The sequence below is a fragment of the Ursus americanus genome, chromosome 30 (assembly GCF_024610735.1).
Source record: "Ursus americanus isolate L20-20 chromosome 30, mUrsAme1.1.p, whole genome shotgun sequence".
NCBI lineage: Eukaryota > Metazoa > Chordata > Mammalia > Carnivora > Ursidae > Ursus > Ursus americanus.
The window spans coordinates 29,380,397-29,401,754 of record NC_142156.1 but is presented as its reverse complement, the minus strand read 5'-3'; the positions used below and the strand labels follow the sequence as shown (position 1 = coordinate 29,401,754).

General features: G+C 49.6%; 3 protein-coding genes across 6 annotated transcripts in view; 1 reads left to right on the top strand and 2 right to left on the bottom strand.

Annotated features, from left to right (window-relative positions):
• HIRA (histone cell cycle regulator) overlaps positions 1-6,883 on the bottom strand; it is an 87,594-nt gene extending 80,711 nt beyond the window's left edge. For 2 of the 4 annotated variants that reach the window (XM_045815089.2, XM_045815088.2), the window contains exon 1: positions 6,717-6,882. In XM_045815089.2, coding sequence (XP_045671045.2) covers positions 6,717-6,753 — 37 coding nt within the window. In that variant the 5' untranslated portion in view covers positions 6,754-6,882. Of the gene's footprint in view, positions 1-6,716 lie in introns of all 4 variants that reach the window. The other 2 variants (XM_087857508.1, XM_045815087.2) reach the window with 2 other exon arrangements.
• Positions 6,884-7,103: 220 nt separating this feature from the next.
• On the top strand, positions 7,104-11,243 carry MRPL40 (mitochondrial ribosomal protein L40). The gene is made up of 4 exons (XM_045815187.2): positions 7,104-7,920; positions 8,225-8,308; positions 9,808-9,966; positions 10,807-11,243. Exons 1-4 carry the CDS (start codon positions 7,868-7,870, stop codon positions 11,129-11,131), a joined length of 621 nt encoding a protein of 206 aa, XP_045671143.1. The 5' UTR covers positions 7,104-7,867; the 3' UTR covers positions 11,132-11,243.
• A 3,359-nt stretch (positions 11,244-14,602) lies between these two features.
• C30H22orf39 (chromosome 30 C22orf39 homolog) lies at positions 14,603-19,260 on the bottom strand. Its single transcript, XM_045815175.2, has 3 exons — positions 19,168-19,260; positions 18,852-19,019; positions 14,603-15,851 (listed from the first exon to the last, which is right to left on the bottom strand). Exons 1-3 carry the CDS (start codon positions 19,189-19,191, stop codon positions 15,723-15,725), a joined length of 321 nt encoding a protein of 106 aa, XP_045671131.1. The 5' UTR covers positions 19,192-19,260; the 3' UTR covers positions 14,603-15,722.
• Between the last annotated feature and the right edge of the window lie 2,098 nt (positions 19,261-21,358).

Below are 21,358 nucleotides of genomic sequence, written 5' to 3'. Positions count from 1 at the left end.
CACCGTAAGATATATCCTACTATAATTATATATGGCAATTGTCTCTAGCCAAAAATGTAGGTGTTTGTCCTGTTCCTTAACAATAGCTCTAGAATGAAGCTCTAGTGTCTTCAAAAGGCAGAAGGTGAAGAAGCCATTTATCAAACGGGACCCTGGGGGAAGTCCTGTGTGGTGGCCTCATTTGGCCCACCTCATCTCTCTGAATCCTAGCTCTTCCTCTCCATCTGCTCTATTCTCCTACTGATCTCAGTGGACGACAACCCTGCCCTTCAACTGGGAGCCACCCCATCTCACATCCCACATTCTACCCTGGTGACTCTACCTTCACAATATGTCTGTAATTCAAACTTTCTAGAGAGGTGTGAATGTTCCTATCTTGAGTTGGGAATGAGTTGGAGTGCATTTGTTTGCTGAAATTCATGCCTGTGCATTTCCCTATGTAAATTATACATACATACATATATATATATATACACACACACACATATATATAATTTACATACTTTATACATATAATTTAATATATAATTATTATATAAAATAAAATATGCAAATTATATCTAAAAAAATAATGTATGTTCACTCACATAGAGTCCAGCCATTTCTCATCAGCACTATCACCTCCATCACCACCCAGGTCCAAACCACAGTCATCTCTTGCCTGGATCACTGCGACTGCCTTTAAATGGGTCTCCCAAATCTCTCCATTGTCCCCACACCCACACTAGTCAGGAGGCTCTTTAACAGTGCAGAAGTCAAGAGGATCTTTAACAGTCGAGTCAGACCACCGTTACTCCTCTGCTCATATGGCACTGGGAACTGAAGTCCAGCAGCCACCAGGTCCTCCCAGTCAGTCCACAGCTCTCTCTCTGGCCTCATCTCTTAGTGCTCTTGCCCATTTGCTGCTCCAGCCTCACTCCAATCACAAGACATCCATGCTATTCCTCAAACCTGCCAGGCAAGTTCTGGCTGTTCTCTCTGCCTGGAATGCTCCTCCCTCTCAGCTGCCTTCCTCACTTCCATCAGGCCTGTCATGGATGCTGTGGTACCAGGCCCTGGCCTCCTCCCTCCAGGAATGAAGCACCTGCCCCCAGCTGTAGGAGTGTTGGCAGCCTGTGAAAACTCCCAGCTGACGTCTTCTCCATAGAGGAACTGCCCTCAGCGGAAGAACTGCTTTGACCAAGGTCAGGTCCCTTCCCCAGGACAGTGTGTGCCCAATGATTGTGGATGTGGCATTAGAAAGCCCTGGCCATCTCACACCAATTCAGGACAACTCATAAGGACTAGCTGCAGAGCCCCCGATGGCTGGCTGCACCTTTTGTTGCACTTGCACTACAGATTAACTTCTTTCTGTCCAGTCCTGCTTCCAGCACTCCCCAATAATTCTCCCCTCGTCCATCTCCCTGTCCGCTTAGACAGGACACCCCCAGCAGACAGCCCTCCCAGTCTCATGGGCTAGAATGCATCACATGCTGCTCCTCAAAGATCCTGCTATGCTGCTTGGTTCACGACTACATTTCCAGCACTTAGCCCCCAGCACACAATCTGTACTCACTATTTGTTGAATGGATGAATTCACTGAGTGCCTCTCTGTGCAGGACCTTCTGATGGACAATGCAGCAGACCTGGAGTCTGTTCCTATGACGGTCTATTCCTGGCCCTCAAATGAGGCTCACTGCCTCTTCTGTCTGTCTCTCATTACGGTGGCTCTGACCAGGGCAACTTCCCTGTGACTTGGTCTGTCCTAGGTTGGTTAATACATCAAAACAGGTAATGCTTTCAAAAGCAACAAGTTTTTACCTAAATGGGTTTTCTTTTTGCCAGAGGTGTTCTAAAAACACTTGCTGTTTGTTTCATCTACTCCCTTTCCTAAAATGCTCTCAACCCTCCCCAGGCCTTTGCTTCTGACACTTCCACAGTGGCAGTGCCTTCTCTACCACCACAATCCACCTCCCATCAAGGCTCAGCCCTAGGGTACACCCACAAACCAGGCCCTTGTCCCTAGGGCTATCGCAGCTCACTTGTGTAGCTCTGGTATCCACCTGCCCTGTATTCTAGAATGTAGTCAGTATGTCCTCTCCCACCTACATACAAAGGGGTAGCCTTATTTACCTCTGATCACCACAGACCTCCTCTCCAGAAGGGTTCAAAGTTTCGCCCATAAATAAGTGAAAGATCCACATGTGTATTATCTAAGGCAAAAATCCCACCTGTGTTCTTCTGAATCTTCAGATGTATTCTGGTTAGTTTTTTAAAAATCAACCTACTGTCTTCAGGCATAACTCGGCAAGAGACAGCGTGGAGAGAGCTCATATTTCCTGAGCCTTCACAGGTAGCAGATGAGGCAGGTATTACTGGCTTCATTTAACAAATCAGGAAATGTGATAAAAAGAACCTTCTATAACACGTATTTGGTGAGCATCAGAGCACGGAGATTCAAGAACAAGACTATCTGACTCCAAGATAAAAAGCAAAACTCTTGTCCGCAAGAAGTTTATAATCTAGTTGGAACCATGAGACAAAACATGAAAAGGGAAATAACAATAAAGATGTTCTTACATAGAGCAGGGTTTCTCAACCTCAGCACCACTGACATTTTGGGCCAGATGATTCTTTATTGTGGGGGAATGTCCTATATGCTGCAGAGTGTTTAGCAGCAGTCCTGCTTTCTCCGTACTAGATGCCAGTAGTGCCCCCGCTTCAGTTGTGAAAACAAAATGCGTTTCCAAACACTGGCCTGTTTGAGAAACCTCGATGTAGACAAACTGCAAAGCTTATCTCAATAACCACGGCAATCATAAAATATCACTGTTAGGATCCCTCCCAGCCTGTTCTCAGAGATAGGTCTGCAGTGCCCCTCTAGCAGCCATGCAGGGCCTTTCCACGCCCGCTGCTGACCTCATTATTGTACCACCCTGCCTGCATTTCCTCTTCAAGCTTACTTATTTTCACCAGTATATGTCTCAGAAAGATGTCTTGAAATCCTTTCTGGAAGGACACAGGGTAGGGGGAAAAATAATCCAACTACAGGGCAGGAGGAAAAACACACACCATAAAGCAAATGTAATTAACTGACAAATTACCCCAGTATTGAAAATTTGCCAAATGCCTTTTTACAACAATGCCGTCAAAGTGTGAGCCAGAGGCCAAGGGAGGACAAGAGTTCTTTCAGTTCTGGCCCTTCTGGTTAGAATGGGCTTCCCTGAAGAGCTGAGCATGAACATCATCTGCCCAGGAGTGAAGACTTCCAGACTCTCAGGAGCAAAGGCCCAAGGATGGGAAGAACCATGAGTCTCAATGAAATTTTCTAAACATATAAATTACATTTTTCTACAACCAAAAACCCAATCATTCACTTTCTGACCAATATATGGTTATAACCTAACTTAAAAATGAACTTTCAAGCCTAAAATAAAATTAAATATATAAGGAATACTATAGCCAAGAAAAAAGAGTAAGGCAGGTGTATGTGTTACAGTGGCTGGCACATACTTCCATATATGTGATAAGTATTATTAGCTCTTATTGTGTATCTTAAGACAGTCTTTTTTATATTTGGGTACAGGATGAAAGCACAGGAACAAATCTATGTATTTCCTCAACTTTACCAAGGCCTAGAAGTGGAGTCACAAGCCTAGGAATTTACAGCTAATAAATGATAGCATCTTGAATCCAGTCTGATTCCATGTTCAAGGCTCATTTCATTGTGATATAACAACTTCGAAATTTATTAGCTTACTGATCACCTTAGAGCAGTGATTCTCAACTGGGGCTGATTCTGGCCACCAGGGGATACTGGCAATGTCGGCAGACACTTTTGGTTGTCACAACTGGGTGTGTGTGGGGGTGGTGGTACTGGTATCTCAATGGGTTGAGGCCAGGGATGCTAACATCCTACAGTACACAGTATGGTCCCCACAACAATTACGTGGTCCAAAATATCAATAGTGCTGAGGTTGAGAAACCCTACCTTAGAGGAAAGGTCTTACCACTATTATTAGCCAGGAAAATGGAGACCGAAAGTATGCTTATTTCCCAACAGATATTTCTTCCTTTGCCTTTAACCAGCTTTATTCTAGCTGTCCTCTCCACCATGGCTGAATGGACTCTGCCACAACAGGGAAAATGCTGGACTCTCTGGTCCTTCTCTCCTTGGACTCCCAGACACCAGAAAATGTATGTTCAAGCCAAGTAACGAATCAGGAGATATGAATGCAGAGTCAGGAAGCCAGAAAGTGCAATGATGCACTCTCCACAGCACCATGGTTTTTTGGGTTTGTTAATCCAAAGTAAACGTGATTTTTACGGGCCACCACCCCAACTCTGGTTTCTGGCTAAGCAGCCCCTGCTCCCAGCAGCTCCGACTATTTACCAGTCTTTAAAAGACCGCTCAGTAGTGATCCAGATTATTATGTCCTTTAGGACAGTGGGAATTCACCCTGACAGTCCTTCTGAACACCTGAAGAGACAGAGGCTGATTTCAGGAGATTTTTAAAAGAAGGGAAAGTTAAATCCTATCCTGCCAGAGTCTCAATTTCTTTCATTATTATCTCTTAGAGTTCTAAAGCACTTTATAGTCTGGGAAGCACTTTTGTGTCTACCTTTGCAATCAAAGATCACAACTGTACTGTGAAGAAAGCAGAGCAAGTATCATCCTGTTCCATTCTAGGACTATGGAGAAAGAGACTGCCCCAAGAAGAGGCCAGGGCCCACTGCTCTGCCCACTCTGCCAGGCTGGGAGGTTTGGCTGCTGGCCTGGTTGCAGACTCTCACTCATTTGTACCTAGATAATCGCTTAAGCATCCTGACATACTTACGCTTACATAGCATAAAACGTGTGTCCTACAAAGGAGCTTACCACAAAGTTAGAAATTCAATGGCAAGAGACAGAAGAAAGACAGAAGAAGGGGAGATTATACACAAAATTCATCTATGGGGTGCCTAGGCAGCTCAGTCAGTTGAGCGGGTGACTCTTGATTTCAGCTAAGGTCATGATCTTGGGGTCCTGGGATCGAGCCCCTTCTTGGGCTCTGCAGTCGGCAAGGAGTCTGCTTCAGAATCTCTCTCCCTCCCTCTGCTTGCCCCCTACCCGTGCTTGCCCTCTCTCACTCTCATTCTAAAATATATAAGTAAATCTTCAAAAAAATGATCTAGACAAAGCATTTTAAAATAAAAATTCCTTCAGATCTTCACTTACACAGCAAAATTTTTCCTTTCCTGACTCATGAGCACCGTAATTTATAATCACTGAACATTTGCCCAATTCTCCAGGGAAAGATCTACACACACATCAGGAAATGCTCTTGGAGAAATGCAACTAAAGTTCACCACTTTTGTTTTCATGCACGGTAAGCCTAGCTGTGTCTCTGTAAATTATGGAAACCTCGGCTTACTTGTTGCAATCAATATTTACCATATACCCTTTGTGTGAAGGTACTGCTGAATGTAGCAAGGGATACAGAGGGGAATGTGGCAATCCCCTGCCCTGGGAGAGCATATGGAAAGTACATGCACAGGGACAGGGCACACCTAGTGGAATAAAATAGGGGGAATGTCAACAATAACAAAAAAGGTGACCTCATCTGGACCCTGAAAAATGAGAGCGATGTCACGTAAGAAGACAGAAGAAGAGAACATTTCTGAATGAAAGAACATAGATGTTCAGTTCAGTTGCGGTAGTAGAAAGCATCCCGGGAATTAAGTTCAAAGCTAAAAAGCTCCACATGTATAAAAAGAGGCTTCTACTTGCTCTCAAAGAAAACACTAGCTCCCTCTAGTCGCACTGCAAAGTAGAAATGAGGAACAAGACAGAATCAGGGTGACCCTTTTCCTGTAGCAGAGACAGGCTAGAATCAATCAGGGCTACAGGCCCTAGGCTGGAGGAGCGCTCCCTGGGCTTCAGTGCTGTCAGCAAGAGGATGGGGGTCTTCTCCCCTCACCTCTCCGGGGAGCAAAGACCAACTCCTGCAGCACTTGTGCCAACAAAGTACAACTATGACAAACTGCTCTACCAGTTTTGGGGGCTTATCTGTACTCAACCTGAGGACTGGAAAAGTCTGTTCCCCCAGGGTGTGCTTTGGGACCACTGCCACAGGGCTAAGGAAGGCCCTCTCCCAGATCACCCCTTGTCCTATGGGCTCCAACCCAAGCCACCCTGATGTCTCAGCTCAGCATAAACGTGGTTCCTTCAGGTGGGGGACCCTGGGGACGGAGCCATAGTCTCCCAAATGGGGGCACTGTCACCAGATTCAGGCCTCTGGTTGGAGCCGTAACAGCCCTTCCAGCAGGGCAGAGACATGCAAATTTCAGGTGTTCACCCCACCGCTGAAAAGCCACAGAGGGGACTGGGCCCCAGTTTCCCACACTGGACCATCTGAGCACATCCTAGCTGATACAGACGAGCGGCAGGAGCTGGCTGGCGCCCAGGGCCGCTCCCCGGAGGCAGGCCGCGGCTCCTCCACGGACCACGGGTGGGCGACCGAGGGCTCAGAGCAAGTGCCAGGAGTGAGGGCGGATTCGCTGAGGACAAGCGGAGCACGTGCCTGTGCTCGCCGGCTTCCCCCGGCGGAGGACAAAGTCCGCTCCCGCCGACCCCGCAGTTTGGGCACCGGGCGCGTCGGGGGCGAGGCGGGCAGGGCCTGCGCGCGGCTCCGACCCCACTCCAGACCCCGACTCAACTCCGGGCTCGGCCTTCCGCGACCCCTGCGCGCACTCACCATTGTGGTTGACCCAGGTCGGCTTCAGGAGCTTCATTGTTCGGCCGCCGCCGCCGCCGGGCTGAGGCGAGAGCCGCGTCCCTCAGCGCGCCCGGGCCATGGAGCCACCGCCGCTGCTTCCTCCCGCGCCGCCCTCCGGCCGCCGCCCGCCCCGCGCCCTCAGCGCCGCCGCGCCATTGCCGGCCCGCGCCCCCCTCCGCCGCCACAGCCGCCCCCCGCGCTCGGCCGCCGCCGCCGCCGCCACAGCCGCATCCCCTGCGCCGCTCCTCCTCCGGCGGCTCCCGGGCAACGCCGGAAGTCACGGCGCGCACCTGCCAAATCGCCCCGGCGGGAAACCGCTCCCCACGCGGACGGGGCCGCCCGGGCTCCTTCGCGGGCAGGGGCAAGGCAGGGTGACCCCGCTTGGGGCCCGCCCAGGGCGCGGCCGCCGCCAAGGGGGTAGGCTAGGAAGGCGGCTGGCGAGCGGGGCCTCGAGCTGCAGCCCGGGCCGGCGGAGTCAGGATGGCGTGAACGGCCTCTCACCAGCTCTACCTCGCTGGTTCCCGAGTCCGACTAATTAGCTAGCTTCCGTCATTCATCAATACGCGTTTATTGGGCATCTCGCGAGCGCCAGGCCACGTGCCGGAGCCGGGATCCTGTTGGCGGCAGTGGCCGCGGCCCCAGGGTTCGGACGAATACGGGGGAACGAGCTAGCCCCGAGGGTGGGGGACGGATCACGGGGGAGGCCGAGACGAGCGCGTTTAGGAAAGATCGGGGCCGTTTACACAGACGTGGGCACTTGGACCCGGAAGGACGCCCTCTCGGCCACTCTGGCTGCACTGCGGGGTCTTAGCCCTCGCAGGGACGCAGGCCGACTAGCTACAGCAACCGCTGGCGGGGTTGTGCCCTTAGCCGGGAAGAGCTCGTAGCGGCAGGGAGACCCGGAGCGGAAAACCGCGCGCTAGGTGCGAGGCGTTCGGGGCGTGGCAGCGCGCCGCTGGGTCGTGCGGGGCGGGGCCACGTCGGGGGCGGGCCCGGTTCGGCCCAGCCCTCCACAGCCGGAACGCGGGAACGCGGAGCTACAGGAAGACCGGACCTTTGAGAGGGGCACTGCGGGCCGGACCGCCAAGGGGTGCGCGCCCGGAAGCAGCGGGTCGACAGCCAGAGGGACCATGGCCCTCGCGGCGCTGGGAGTTTCCGTTCGCGCTCTGCGCTCGCGGAGTTGGTGAGTGCGGACCCCAGCAGGGTCGTGGGGTCCCTCGCCTGTGCTCTCTCGCCGACCGCCCTTGACCACTTAATCTCGCTGATCGCACCTCTTCCTGGGGGTGAAAATCCAAGGACCCTGGCGAGCAGGGACCCTGCCCAAGTGCTCTCTGGTGGCAACGGGGGATTTTGAAAAGTCTTCCACGTTGACCTTGTCACATCCAACAGTCACCTGGGCCCCAGGTTTTGAGGGTAGCATAATTTTTTCCTCTTTTCCTGTGTAGTAAGGAGAATCAGATATTTATATATCCTTTCGTCTCTTTCAGGCTTCTGGGAACTTGGCAGACACAGGTTAGAGATACCCACCAGCGAGCTTCATTATTGTCCTTCTGGGAGCTCATTCCCATGAGGTAAACTACCGTGGGCCTGACCTCTTTGGGGGGTGTCAGCGGGAGACTGATGTGCATATGAACAGAACAAAGCAAGACCACCTGACATTTCGTTTGCAAAATTAATTGCCTGCAAAATTTCTTGGTTAAATTTAGGTAGATGCTTTTCTGTTTTTCAGCATTCTGTATGTGGAATACTGCTGCCTGTAATCAGAAAACAAAAATTAAACATAAAAATGGTTATATAAAAATTAGTTTTAAAGGGATTGTTAATATGTTTTAAAGGACACAGCATGGACATCTGATTCCTTGGAGAGGTCTGGGGAGGTATGGGGATTAGATTTTCCACCTAGGGGTCTGGATGCTTCCTACAGACTTGATGGTAGAGGATTTACTTATTTTTTTAAAAAAGATTTTATTTATTTATTTGAGAGAGACTGAGCAAGAGAGAGAGCATAAGCTCTCTCAAGGGGGAGAGCGAGAGGCAGGCTTGGAGCCTGCCGGCTGGCTGGCTACAAAGCTGGATCCCAGGACCCTGGTATCATAACCTGAGTGGAAGGCAGATGTTTAACCCACTGAGCCACCCAGGGGACCCAGAGGATTTACTTATTTTTAATAGTATATTATCACTGTAGGAGATCTGTTTCTGAGAGTACATCAGACTTTTGTTAATGCTCTAGGATGAGGAACTTCATTAAGAAATCCCAAAAAGTAAACAGGGACGTGCTAGTCACTATTATTACTCAAATCACTTTTACAAATCACAAATCCAGGGGTGCCTGGTGGCTTAGTCGTTGAAGGATCTACTTTGGCTCAGGTCATGATCCCAGGGTCCTGGGATTGAGCCCCGAATCGCATCTGGCTCCTTGCTCAGCGTGGAGTCCGCTTGTCATTCTCCCTCCCCCTGGCTTGTGCTCTCTCTCAAATAAATAAATAATCTTTAAAAAAAAAAATCACAAATCCATTTAAAATGTGAGTAATTATTTTCTACTTCATCGGTTTGGTATTTTCAATTTCCATTGCAATCCCAAGACACACCTGAACCCAACATGAAAGATGAGTATTTTCTGGGGCACTTGGGTGGCTCAGTTGTTAGGTCATGATCCCAGGTCCTGGGATTGAGCCCCGCATTGGGCTCCCTGCTCAGCGGGAAGCCTGCTTCTCCCTCTCCCACTCCACCTGGTTGTATTCCCTCTCTCACTGTATCTCTCTCTGTCAAATAAATAAAATCTTAAAAAAAAGAAAAGAAAAGAAACATGAGTCTTTTCAATTTATACCCTAATGCCCCATGAAGTTTTTCTAGCCCTTCCTGGGTTGACAGTGCCCACACAGTTCTGACAAGGACCCTGGATTGGAGGCCATCTCCCTTACACACTCAGCTCATGAGGTTAGACCCATGCATAGTTCCTTCCCCAGTGGAGAGCACAATACAAGTTCTGGGCACTTCACCTAGCACCATGTCTCTCAGCCTGTTTGTGAGACTGAAAAGGAAAATGTCTAATGTTTGCTTTATCCATTAGAGCAGAACCTCTGCGAAAGAAGAAACGGGTAGATCCTAAAAAAGACCAAGCAGTAAAGGACCGTTTGAAAAAGAGGATCAGGCGATTGGAGAAAGCTAGCCAGGAGCTAATTCCCATTGAAGATTTTATTACACCTGCGAGGCTCTTGGATAAAGCAAGGTAAGGGTTCTCTACAGTCGATGTTCTCAGGACAGAGTTCCATCACCTTCAGGTAGTTCTGTCTGCATTTCACACCTGTGACGGGAAGAGGTGAGTGGGCGTGGGCTGACTAGGTCCCAGTCTGAGTCCTTTTCTCCTTGACTGTGTCTTGTGGGAGGTGGCAAAAGCATTCCTGGGTGGTGCTCTTGAATGGCTGAAATGAGAAGGAAACTCAGAGTAACTGTGTGATAGGTCAGTTCATATTGTTGCTATTTTCAAACTGAGTTTTAGCTGTGACTGATGACTTGGGCCTTGAGTCTGCAGTCCTTGCCCCCATCACGATGGTAGAAAACCCTTAGCGTCTAGCTTTATGGTACAAATACTCATAGTTGGGATGTGTTGCGTACAGGCCTGGCAGGGTTGCTGCCTCGTAATAAGTGTGTACCATTGGCAATACAGGTGGGACATGGTGAGTGCTTTTTTTGGTATTCTAGGGCTGATCTGGGCTCTTGATTCCCTGGGACTTGGGTGTCCATTTTCATAACACCACTTTAAATTTCCGCACTCACCTCTCACCAAAGGTAGTCTCGGCCTGGGGTAGAGGAAGTGCTACCAGTCTTCTTAGAGCATCACTGTTTCTTATGTCCAAGTAAAGCAAATGGCACTGGCTTCCAACATCAGTTGCAGCTGCTGCCACATCAACATTCCATTCTTTAACTTATCCCTAACTTCCACGGTTTTCCCCAAGTCCCGTCTGTGTGTAGCAGTGGGGACACTTGGGTCGTATGCAGTCGCGCAGACTACCTGGCCAGTGAGGTCAGTGCTTCCCAGCTTCACACCTTTGGATTTGTGTGTTCCCAGACAGCGGCCTCACGTAGAGCTTCCCTTTGAGGAGAGTGAGCGGAGAGCTCTGCTTCTGAAGAAGTGGTCTCTGTACAAGCATCAAGAGCATGAGAAGGAGAGGGATGCCATCAGGTCCATGCTTGAGTCCCAGCAGGAAGCTCTGCAGGAGCTGCAACTCATGTCCCCAGAGCTACATGCAGAGGCCACGAAGCGGGACCCCAATTTGTTCCCCTTTGAAAGAGAAGGGCCAGATTACACGCCACCAGTCTCCAACTACCAGCCCCCTGAAGGCAAGTACCATGATATCACCAAGGTCTACACACAGGTGGAGTTTAAGAGGTAGAGCTGCAGGCGCCTGTCCGTAGAACACACTGCCCTTGAGAGCTGGCACGACCGGGGCTCGAGCCTGCTTGCCACAGAATCAGGCCTGCTGTGAATAAATACGTTTAATCAAGTGTCTGTCTTATGTTTGAGACAAAATTAATTCACCTGACGATTGATAGGGGTGAGAGATGCTGCCCTGTCTGGTACTGGGGAGAGAATGACCAAGACACCTACCGCTGCTCCCCAGTAAAAAAGGAAGATTCCAGTTGTGTGGGGTAGACGCCACCAGCCAGAGGCAGCTAGGTACCTCAAGGAGCAGAGGTGAAGGATGTGCAGCCTGTGTGCTGTGTGTTGTCTGCATACCTGTGCAGAAAGGAGAGGCAGGGCCTTCCCATTGGGCAAATGGAGCACGGGAGCTTCCTCACATCTTTGGCGGGGCCAGCTATGGGTTTTAAGCTGGGGAGGGAGGCTGAAGGAGTGGAGCAAGCCTGGGACACACAAAGTTGCGTGTTCCCTAGAAGGGCGTAGCACCTGACTCTTACTCAAATGTTAGTCTGGAATAGTCAATGTTTTCGTGTGCTGGGGCTGCAAGAACAAAGTTCCACGGACCCGGGGCTTAAACAACAGAAATTTGTTTCTCATAGTTCTTGAGGCCTGAACTCTAAGATCTTCAAGGTGTTGGCAGGATTGGTTTTTCCTGAAGCTGCTCTCCTTTGCTTGCAGAGAACCACCACCTCCCTGGGTCCTCCTAGGATCATTCCTGTGTGCCTCTCATGTAATAAGGATACTAGTCAGATTGGATTAGGGCCCACTGTAATGACTTCATTTGTAAATTAATTACCTCTTTAAGCACTCTCTCTAAACAGTCACATTCAGAGGTGCTAGGGGTTAGAGCTTCAATACAGGAATTGGGGGGGGGAGGGAACAACACAATTCGGCCGGTAACAGTGAAGGTCCAGTGAGCAAATAGAGCCATTTCTTCTAGTGACTTGCCTTGCTACCTCAGAAAGGTTTGGGTTTTTCACTGCCTTAGTGCAGATAAACCAGGGAAACATTTCATTTGAGGAAGAATTCAGATTGTGTTTTCCTGGTGTGTGGTTCACTTCTGGTTTAAAAACTTACTAGGTAAACATTTTTACTGGATAAAAACACTGCCCAAGGATTTTAAGTTCTTTAGCTCTACCTTTGAGACAAACCTTGGATCTGGCCACTTTTCACCACCTCACTGCTACCTCGAGGTCCACACCATTCCCATCTTTTGCCTGTTCTACTGCAGCAGCCAACTGACCTCTCCATGTGGGCACTGTCCCCGACCCCCTGTACACTGCTCTGCACAGCAACCAGAGGGCTCCAGGGTAGGCATTTGGCTATTCACCGCCCCTGGTCATGCTGTGCAGACCCCCATCCACCTCCCCACCCCATCAGCACATGGCACTTAATTATTCCTTTTGGCCTGTGTGCTCCTTCCTCTTCAGGCCTCTTCATTCAGGTCTGGGTTCAGACGCTCAGGCCTTCCCCACCTCCCTGCCCATTGCAGGTGCTTTGTTTTGTTTTAATTTTATTTGTCAGAGAGAAAGCACAAGCAGAGCAGCAGAGCAGCAGAGGGAAAAGCAGGCTCCCCACTGAGCAAGGAACCCAATGTGGGACTCAATCCCAGGATCCCTGGGCTCATGACCCAAGTCAAAGGCAGATGCTTACCCAACTGAGCCACCCAGGCGTTCCTGCAGGTGCTTTGTAGTCATGCTTTTCAAACAGTAGGTTTCATCCGTTAGGTTGTATAATCAGTTCACGGGGTCAGGGCCAGGAGTTTTAACTTTTTATTTTAAAGTAGTTACAGATTTATGGGAGGTTGGAAATAAAGATGCAAGGAGGCGCTGTGTGTGGTTCTCCCAGCCTCCCCGAGTGTTAACATCTTACACACCACGTACAGTCAGTACCACAGCCCAGGATGCATTCAGTTTTCCCACTATGTGTGTGCACTCATCTGTGTGTATGTCTAGCACTACACAATTTCATCACACATGCAGCTCTGTAGGAGTCAAGGTTCCGTTACCACAGGATACCCTTAGGTACCCTAGCCACATCCACACCCTCCTTCCATCCCTAACCCTTGGCACCATTAGTCATTCTCCATCTCTATTATTACAGCATCTCACCAATGTTCCATAAATGGAACTATGTCATATGCACCCATGTAAGATTTTTTAACTGGGCATAATTTACTTGAGTTTCACCCAAGCTGGTGCACATACAGCACTTTATTTTCAGTGGCACAGAGCTGTAAATGTCAGTGTATCACATCGTACAGATAAGGACTTTTGTGAGGCTTGTTTCAACCATATATGCAGTATATAAAGTATGTACCAGATCATAAAACTTAAGGGTTTTGTGCAAAAAATTTGAGAGCTACTGCTCTATCTTCTCACTGCCCATTTTCTTCACAGCACTTACCATTATTTTAGACTATGTAATGATGTTCAAATGTTTATGTCTGTCCCCTAAACTCACCTGGAACTCTTTGAAGGCAACTTGCCCATTTCAAGACTGCAATCCCAGAGCCTCAACCCCCACCTGGCATGTAGCCAGTGCTCAGATGTTGTGAAGGGTGAACACGGGAGCTGATGTAGGAACATTCTGTGCAGCAATGATTATCTGTCAGTGTGGAAATCATTGAACAGCAGAGACGGAATAAGACTGCCTAACAGCATTCAGTGGCGGGCAGCCTCTAGCCCTAAACAAGCACATAGAGAATGTGGGTCCCTTGAGGTGAGCCTCTCAGGACTGCTGTGCTGCAGCCCCACCCCAGGAACCCCAAGGGATCATGCAGGTTCCCTTCCTGTGTTTCAGAGTGAAGAGAATGCCTGTAGATCCCCAGCAGACTTCCCTCTCTCCTTGGCCGGAAATGCTCCAGTAGACACAGACACAAGGCAGATACCTTCATTGACTTAGATATCAAGGCACCCATCCTAGGATAGACTCTTCTTTATACTCACCTCTGCTCCTGGGCTCCTGTGTGCACCCCCCCTACCACTCACAGGTACGCGCAGTCACAGGGAACGACCTTTGGGGACCTGTGTGCAAACGTCCCCACCACTCAATAGGTACACACACACACAGGGAGGAGCTACTGGGGTCCTATGTGCACACTGCTCCCCTCCCCCACTCCCAGGTACCTACGTACGTACACACACACACACGCACACACACACACACACAGGGGAGGCTACTGGGGACCTATGTGCACGCCCCTCACCACTCCCAGGTACACAGAGTCACAGGGAAGGACCACTGGGGACCTGTATGCATACACCCCCTCCCCACCAATGACAGGTACACACAGTCACAGGAAGAGATCCCTGGGGACTTGTGTGCACACACCCCTACCACTCACAGATACATACAGGGAGAGGTTACTGGGGTCCTATGTGCAGATCCCCCAACACTTATAGGCACGCGCAGTGCGGTAACACAGGAGAAAATGCACACGAGGTGGCAAAGTGTGTTCTTTAATGTATGCCCTTCTGAAGTGATGGGATTATTTTGCCCCAAAGAATGAGTTAAAAGATGTCTGACCCACTGCCTGTGGCCAGGTTGGGGCCCAGTTGTGAGGGAGGTACTAAAATGGCAGCTTCACCAGGAAGGAGCAGCATGGCTGTGGGGCACACAGCCAGCCCTGCCCTCGGCTCCACACCACGGGGCCTGCTCTGCAGCCACAAGATGCTAAATCGTCTTATTAGTGATAAAAAGACCTCTTCAATAACTAGAGTTCTTGTTGGTTCATATGCATATATTTTAAAAACATCCACAAGAGTGTAAGTATACAAAATTCCAATACTCTCCGAGCACAATAACGTCAGGTGCTAAATCTAACAATCGCAACTATTATATTGTGGATTTAATTTTCAGCTTCTATTTGGAATCAAACATGCGAAATGGCGTTTGATATAATCTACATTTTCTAAAACTGACCAAGGGAAATTTTAGAGGAAAGAGACTAAAATTCGACATGTCCTGGGCTTGGGTTTCTTAAGCCAAGAGTCTGTGATCCCTCTTAATGAGGGGTTGTGTATTCTGTAGCTGTGTGCGTTTCTTAAAAACCAGAGTCTTCAAGAGGCCTATCTCCTAGGAGGAGCAACACCCCTCCTGTGTCCACAGAGGAACTTAGTGAGCTGGCCAAAGCTCCGTGTAAGCACCAGGGGCTGGCAATGCACTGTGTCACCAAGCCAGGACCAGGAAAGGTGCTCATCACAGCACAGCCATTTAGTTACCTCATTCTGACCCCCCTATGTGTCCACTTGGGTCAGGGCTACCACTCAAGAGTTTACCTGAGAATGCTGTTGTCCCCAGGTGGGAGCATGAACCAGCCTGACCTGGCTGCTCACCGGGATCTGCAATGGTGTTTGGCATCCTGGAAACTGTGCAGTGGGCAAAACTGTCAGAGCAAGGCAGCAGCAGGGGTGGGCGAGTAGGGCTGGAGACCTCAGGCTCTGTGTTCTAAGCCAAGTGGAAGCTTCAGGGACCCGCTAGACTGTTCGGGCCAGTCACCATCCTTAGGGTCCTGCGACAGCCCCACTTGAAACAGATCAGAGGAAGCCGTTCAGGGGTGCTCATCACTGGTCTTTCTCCTCCTGTGGCAGAGGAAGGTGCCAGTCTGCAGGAGGGCTCTGCCTCAGGGCCCACACCAGGGCGTGCTTCCGTGTAGCTTGGACTCTTGCACGCTCGCTCTCACAGAGGGACCGCTGTGCAAAGGAGACCCCGGTCACTTCCGGCTCACATGGCCCCTGTACCTCCCTCCTCCTCAGCACCCTCCCAAACAAGCTGGACAAACAAAGCGTATGACACATACCACTCCAGAACTTGGCTGCTTCTACCTAATAAACCTTGGCGATTATTCCATACTAAAACACACAGATCTAGATCATTCTTTCTCCCAAGCTACTGTGAAAAACTATTGTGCAGATAACCATAATCTGAGTAAAGTTTAAAATGTCTTCTTCTGGGCCTCAGGACTTGATACCTTCAGTAGACCTAATCAGATTTACCTGCTGAGACCAGCATGAGGCTGAGCTGAGAGGAGAGACAGAGTCTGAAAGAGTGGCCACAGTGGGATGAGGCAAGAGACACATGCCCAGAGAGCCCTGGACAGGTGAGGAGGAATCCAGAGGAAAGACAATAGGTGCCACTCAACCAGCGGGCTTTTCTCTGCCACTGTCCTCCCAAAATAAACATGGGGCAGTACCTTATGACCATGAAAGGTGCACTTGGTAGGTGCCAAGCACTATGCTGGCCTTTTTACATACATAATTTCACCTTCTCTATCTAATTGTCTTTGCTCAAGCTCTACTGTCTTAAACAATGTTTTTGTTCTTATTTAAAAAGCAATCAGAAATGCAAAGAATATGAAAAACTCCCAGACCTCTGTCCCTGTGGTGAAACTAACAGCTTCCCCAACACAATTTTAGACCTAAATTTTAGTGCTACATGTTTCCCTAAAGATGGAATAATCTACTGCCTATTGTACTTCCTCGGTTTTTCACTAAGCAATAAACTATGGGTACCTTGCCCTGCCCAGAGAGATTACTATCTATTTTTTTTTTAATGGTTATGTCGTACCCCACGGTGTGGAGGAAGTTATTTGCTCACATGTCTACTAGTGGCACTTAGGATGCTTTCAGTTTTTGCACTATCACAAACAGTGATGCAGCAGATATTCTGAACTTTTTTTTAAAAGATTTTATTTATTTATTTGACAGAGCGCACAAGCAAGGAGAGCAGCAGGGAGAGGGAGAAACAGGCTCCCCACTGAGCAGAGAGGCCTATGTGGGGCTCAATCCCAGGACCCTGGGATCATGACCTGAGCTAAAGGCAGACACTTAACCCACTGAGCCACCCAGGCACCCCAGATATTTTGAATTTTTAACTGCACTGTTACCCAGTTACTTCCCTAGGATGGACTTTCAGAAGTAAAACTAGGGGGTCAAAAGGTATCCTTTTGACAGTCAGAACATGCAACACTCCACCAACACTGCCTAAGTACCCCTGACTCTCCAAACACTTTTCAGCACTGGGCAGAAAGCACTTGTCATTTGCTTGTATACCAGGTCATTTGATTTTCTTTTTGAATGAATTCCTTCTTTGGGCCCTTTGCCCACTTTTTTTTTTTTTTTTAATATTTTTTTAAAATTTTACTTATTTGAGAGAGAGAGAGAGAGAAAGCAAGAGCAGGGGGAGGGGCAGAGGGAGAAGTTTTACTTACATGCAAAACGGGGCTCCATCCCAGGACCCTAGGATCATGACCTGAGCTGAAGGCAGATGCTTAACTGACTGAGCCACCCAGGCACCCCCTTTGCCCACTTTTCTATTCTGAAATCATCCCCATTTTTCTTACTGATATATGACCTCTCTCTAAAAAAAGTTATTAATCTCTTGCTACCTAGGCTACAAGCTATCTTTCCCAATTTTTTGATTTCCACTTATAATAGACCTGTCACCATTTTCTTTTATACAGCAGCTTGCTTTCCACATCTGTTTGTCTGTTTCAATAATCACATACATTTAACCACGCTGAAGCAGCTGCCATTCCTGTTGGGTCCCCTTCCCCCTTCTCCATGAGCACTGCACCCTCAAGTTTCTCTTCATGTCCCCATCCACAATAGTTCCAAGGCACCACTACCTATTCCAGACTGGAACGAAGGTGCCAGAAGGGCATGGGCTCTGTTCTCATCACTCCTGTATCTTTAAGAGCTCCCAACATGATAAATATTTGCTGAATGAATGGAAAACCAGAACCACCTCCTCATTGGTCTGTTTGGCCCTCCATAATACACTCTCCCACCCTGGCCGTCAGACCAATAAATATCTATGTCTATATTTTTTTAAGAGAGGGATGGGGGGGGGTGGGGAGAAGCAGAGGGGGAGGGAGGGAGGCAGGAGGAGAGAGAGAGAATCCCAAGCAGGCTCCCTTACCAGCGCAGAGCCGGATCCCACAATCCAGAGATCGGGACCTGAGCCTAAATCGAGAGCCCGACGCCCAACCAATTGAGCCACCCAGGCACTCCCTGCCTCCCCTCCTTTTTAAGTAGGCTCCATGCCCAGCCTGGCACCCAGTGCGAGGTTTTCAACTCTTGACTCTGAGATCAAGACCTGAGCTAATACCAAGAGTCAGACGCTTAACCAACTGAGCTACCCAGGACGCCCAGACTGATCTTTTAAAGATATAAATCAGGTCATGCTTCCCAGCACACGGTTAGGCTGAATCTAAACCCTTCTTTACGGCCCACCAGGTCCCTGGTACCTCCCCAGCCTCATCCCCTACCGCTCTATAGCTCACCCTCCTTCTCCTCCAAGCACCTGACCCTTTTTTGTGTTCCTCAGATGCGCCCCGCCTTGGGCTGGGTGAAGGCTGTTAAGGCTGGTTCCTGGTCTTTCAGGCCTCAGCAATATCACCTCCTCTGCAGGCCTGCTGAGGACCCTCACACTGTTAGGGGATCCCTCCTCTCTCTGCAAAACATTCTACGTTCTCCTCCTTTCTTTGTACTTCAATGTCTTAAAGCCCCATTGATATACTAATTTTTGATATTTCTCAAAAGAAAGGAAGCACAACAAGCGGAGCGGCCCAGACAGTACTCCTCTCCAGTGTCCCGGGGCCTGAAACGTGGGGAGGGTGTAGTCCGTGTGCACTCGGACGCCGGGGCAATGCACCCCCGCCGCCCAGCGCCACCCCTGGCTCCCGCGTGCACCTGGGCCTCCGCGCTCCGGCGCTCCTCCCATTCCCGGCAGCTGGCCAGGTCGCGCCGCCACTGCTCGCAGGCCGGCCGTTCGCCGTGGACGTAGTAGTGGTGCAGGAAGTGTCTGGCGCTGCGGCAGAGCTTCCACTCGGCGCGGTAGGCCTCGCAGGGGCGCGGCGGCTGCAGCGAGAAGCACGCCTGAGCCAGAGGCCGCTGCACTGCCCGCCTAAGCACCCCCATCCCGCCCCCTCCTTGGGAGATGGCTCGGGTAATCCGGTCGTCCAGCCCAAGGAGGTCCCTGCACGTCTCCGGCGCCCCCCGCACTTACCCGCCAGCCGCCACCGTCCGCCATGTCCGGGAGACTGCGGAACCCGCCTCTGAGCTCGCTAGCCAATGAAGATTGAAGACAAGCCGCGCCGTGTGATTGACGGATAGGAACCAATGAACTCTGAGATGTTACGCTTGACCCCTCACCCGCCTCCTTGACACGCGCCAATAAACAAGATATCCGGGCTGAGCCGCCAATAACAGCCGGGGGGCGGTGGCAAGCGGAGGAGGCGCCCAGGAGGGCCCAGGGGCCGTGTGGGCGGGGGCGTGTCCGGAGGTAGGAAAGCCTGGCGAGTAGCCTGCGAGGCCAAGTGGACGACAGCGGTTCTTAGCCTGGTGCCTGGCGGGCATCCCGGGCTGCAGAGCCACCTTAAGTTAACTATTTCTGAAACCACGGAGTCCAGGCCGGTTTTCAGCAGCTTTATTAAATCTCAAAAGATAGGGTTCGTTTTCGTAAGCACATAACGAGCATCAACTCCATGTGGCAAAGCTGCCAAGTCTGCGGCTGCCGCGGACTTGGTGAGAGTGGCCGGCGTGACCAGTTGGGAGCTGGGGATCTAGGGCGCTGGTTGATCTCCTAAGGTAACGCAGGCTGGTAGTGGAGGCGAGCGAAGGATGTGCTGAGCACAGTGGTGGGCTGGTCAAAGGCGTGGAGGCTGTGTGTGACACAGGGTAGAGGAGAGAACCTTACAAGTGTGAGGCGCCTTGCCTGTCTAATTAGGAGTGAAGGCTTTAGGGGCGCCTGGGTGGCACAGCGGTTAAGCGTCTGCCTTCGGCTCAGGGCGTGAACCCGGCATTGTGGGATCCAGCCCCACATCAGGCTCCTCCGCTATGAGCCTGCTTCTTCCTCTCCCACTCCCCCTGCTTGTGTTCCCTCTCTCGCTGGCTGTCTCTATCTCTGTCAAATAAATAAATAAAATCTTAAAAAAAAAAAAAAAGGAGTGAAGGCTTTACTCTGAGGCATGGGAAGACATGGAACGTTTATAAACAGGAGAGGTGCAATAAAAGCAAAGAGACTGGTGATCTGCATAGTAGCCCTGCAATACCTATGCAGAAGTTCTCCAACTTCACAAACTTAATCCCTCGCGGGGGAGCCTCTTTCAAAGCAGTTGCTGGGCCCACCCCAGGAACGGGGATTGGATCAGACTTCCTGAAGGTGGGCTAGAAAGCCGCAATTTTACCAGGGCTCTTGCTAAGTCGGCTCACAGACCAAGCTTGAAGACAGAGAAGGCTGCAGGCCAGGGTGCAGCAGTACTGACCACGATTTTTGCTCTGGGTGACCCCTCCCCTGTGTTACCAGAAGCTCACCAACAGGGAAGTGTGGCTCAAGCAAAGGACCAGGAGTGATTTCACTGCTTACACAGTAGGTGTTGCTTAGGGAAGACAAAAACCCAAGGACAGTCACTGTCTTACTGTAAAATTCATTACGCAGGGGTCAGAGAGCCTCATTTGTCCATACACTCTCCAGAAGCCCCCCCGAGAAGCTCTTTTCTAATGGCAGGATGAACAAGGGACACCTGCAAGCAAGTCTTCCAATAACTCCTGGTGGGTGGCCCAACCACCAACCCATGTTGATACCTAATCAAACATTTAGAGGTAATCCAGGTTTAATCATTGCCTGTTTTTATTTGAAATTCTTGAAGTAAAATCTTTTCAAGGAACAAAAGAGATTAAACTAGATTAACATGTCAAAAGAGCTCACATTATAGAACGTGATCTAAGACCAAATTAATGCTAATAAAAAAGGTAGGCCAGCAGAACCCTAGATAATTTAATACATTAAAACTGGGGGTACGGAAGGAAAAAGAGGAATGTATCTTTAACGCTTATTTACTCTAATATTCCTATTTGTGCTTCATCATGAAGTTGTTTTACTGTAGAACAGATTCATTAAGGAGCTAGTTATTTCCATATGAACTCAAATTACAAGAAGAAATGTATTCAGATCAGGAATCCACCTTCTGAAGAATGGTTCTTTAGGGGAAAAAAAATCAATCTGTAAAATAAAAATAGAAACACCCTTCCTCATACACTTAAATTGCAGCCAGAGTAATGGGATAACCACTATTTATAGAGCACGTATCTATTTAAGCCACTTTTTTCTAGGCCAAAGGCAACACTCCAAGCTATCGACCTGGAAAAACAGGATAAGCGAAAAAAAGAGAAACAACACCTCAAGTTAGAGCAATTCA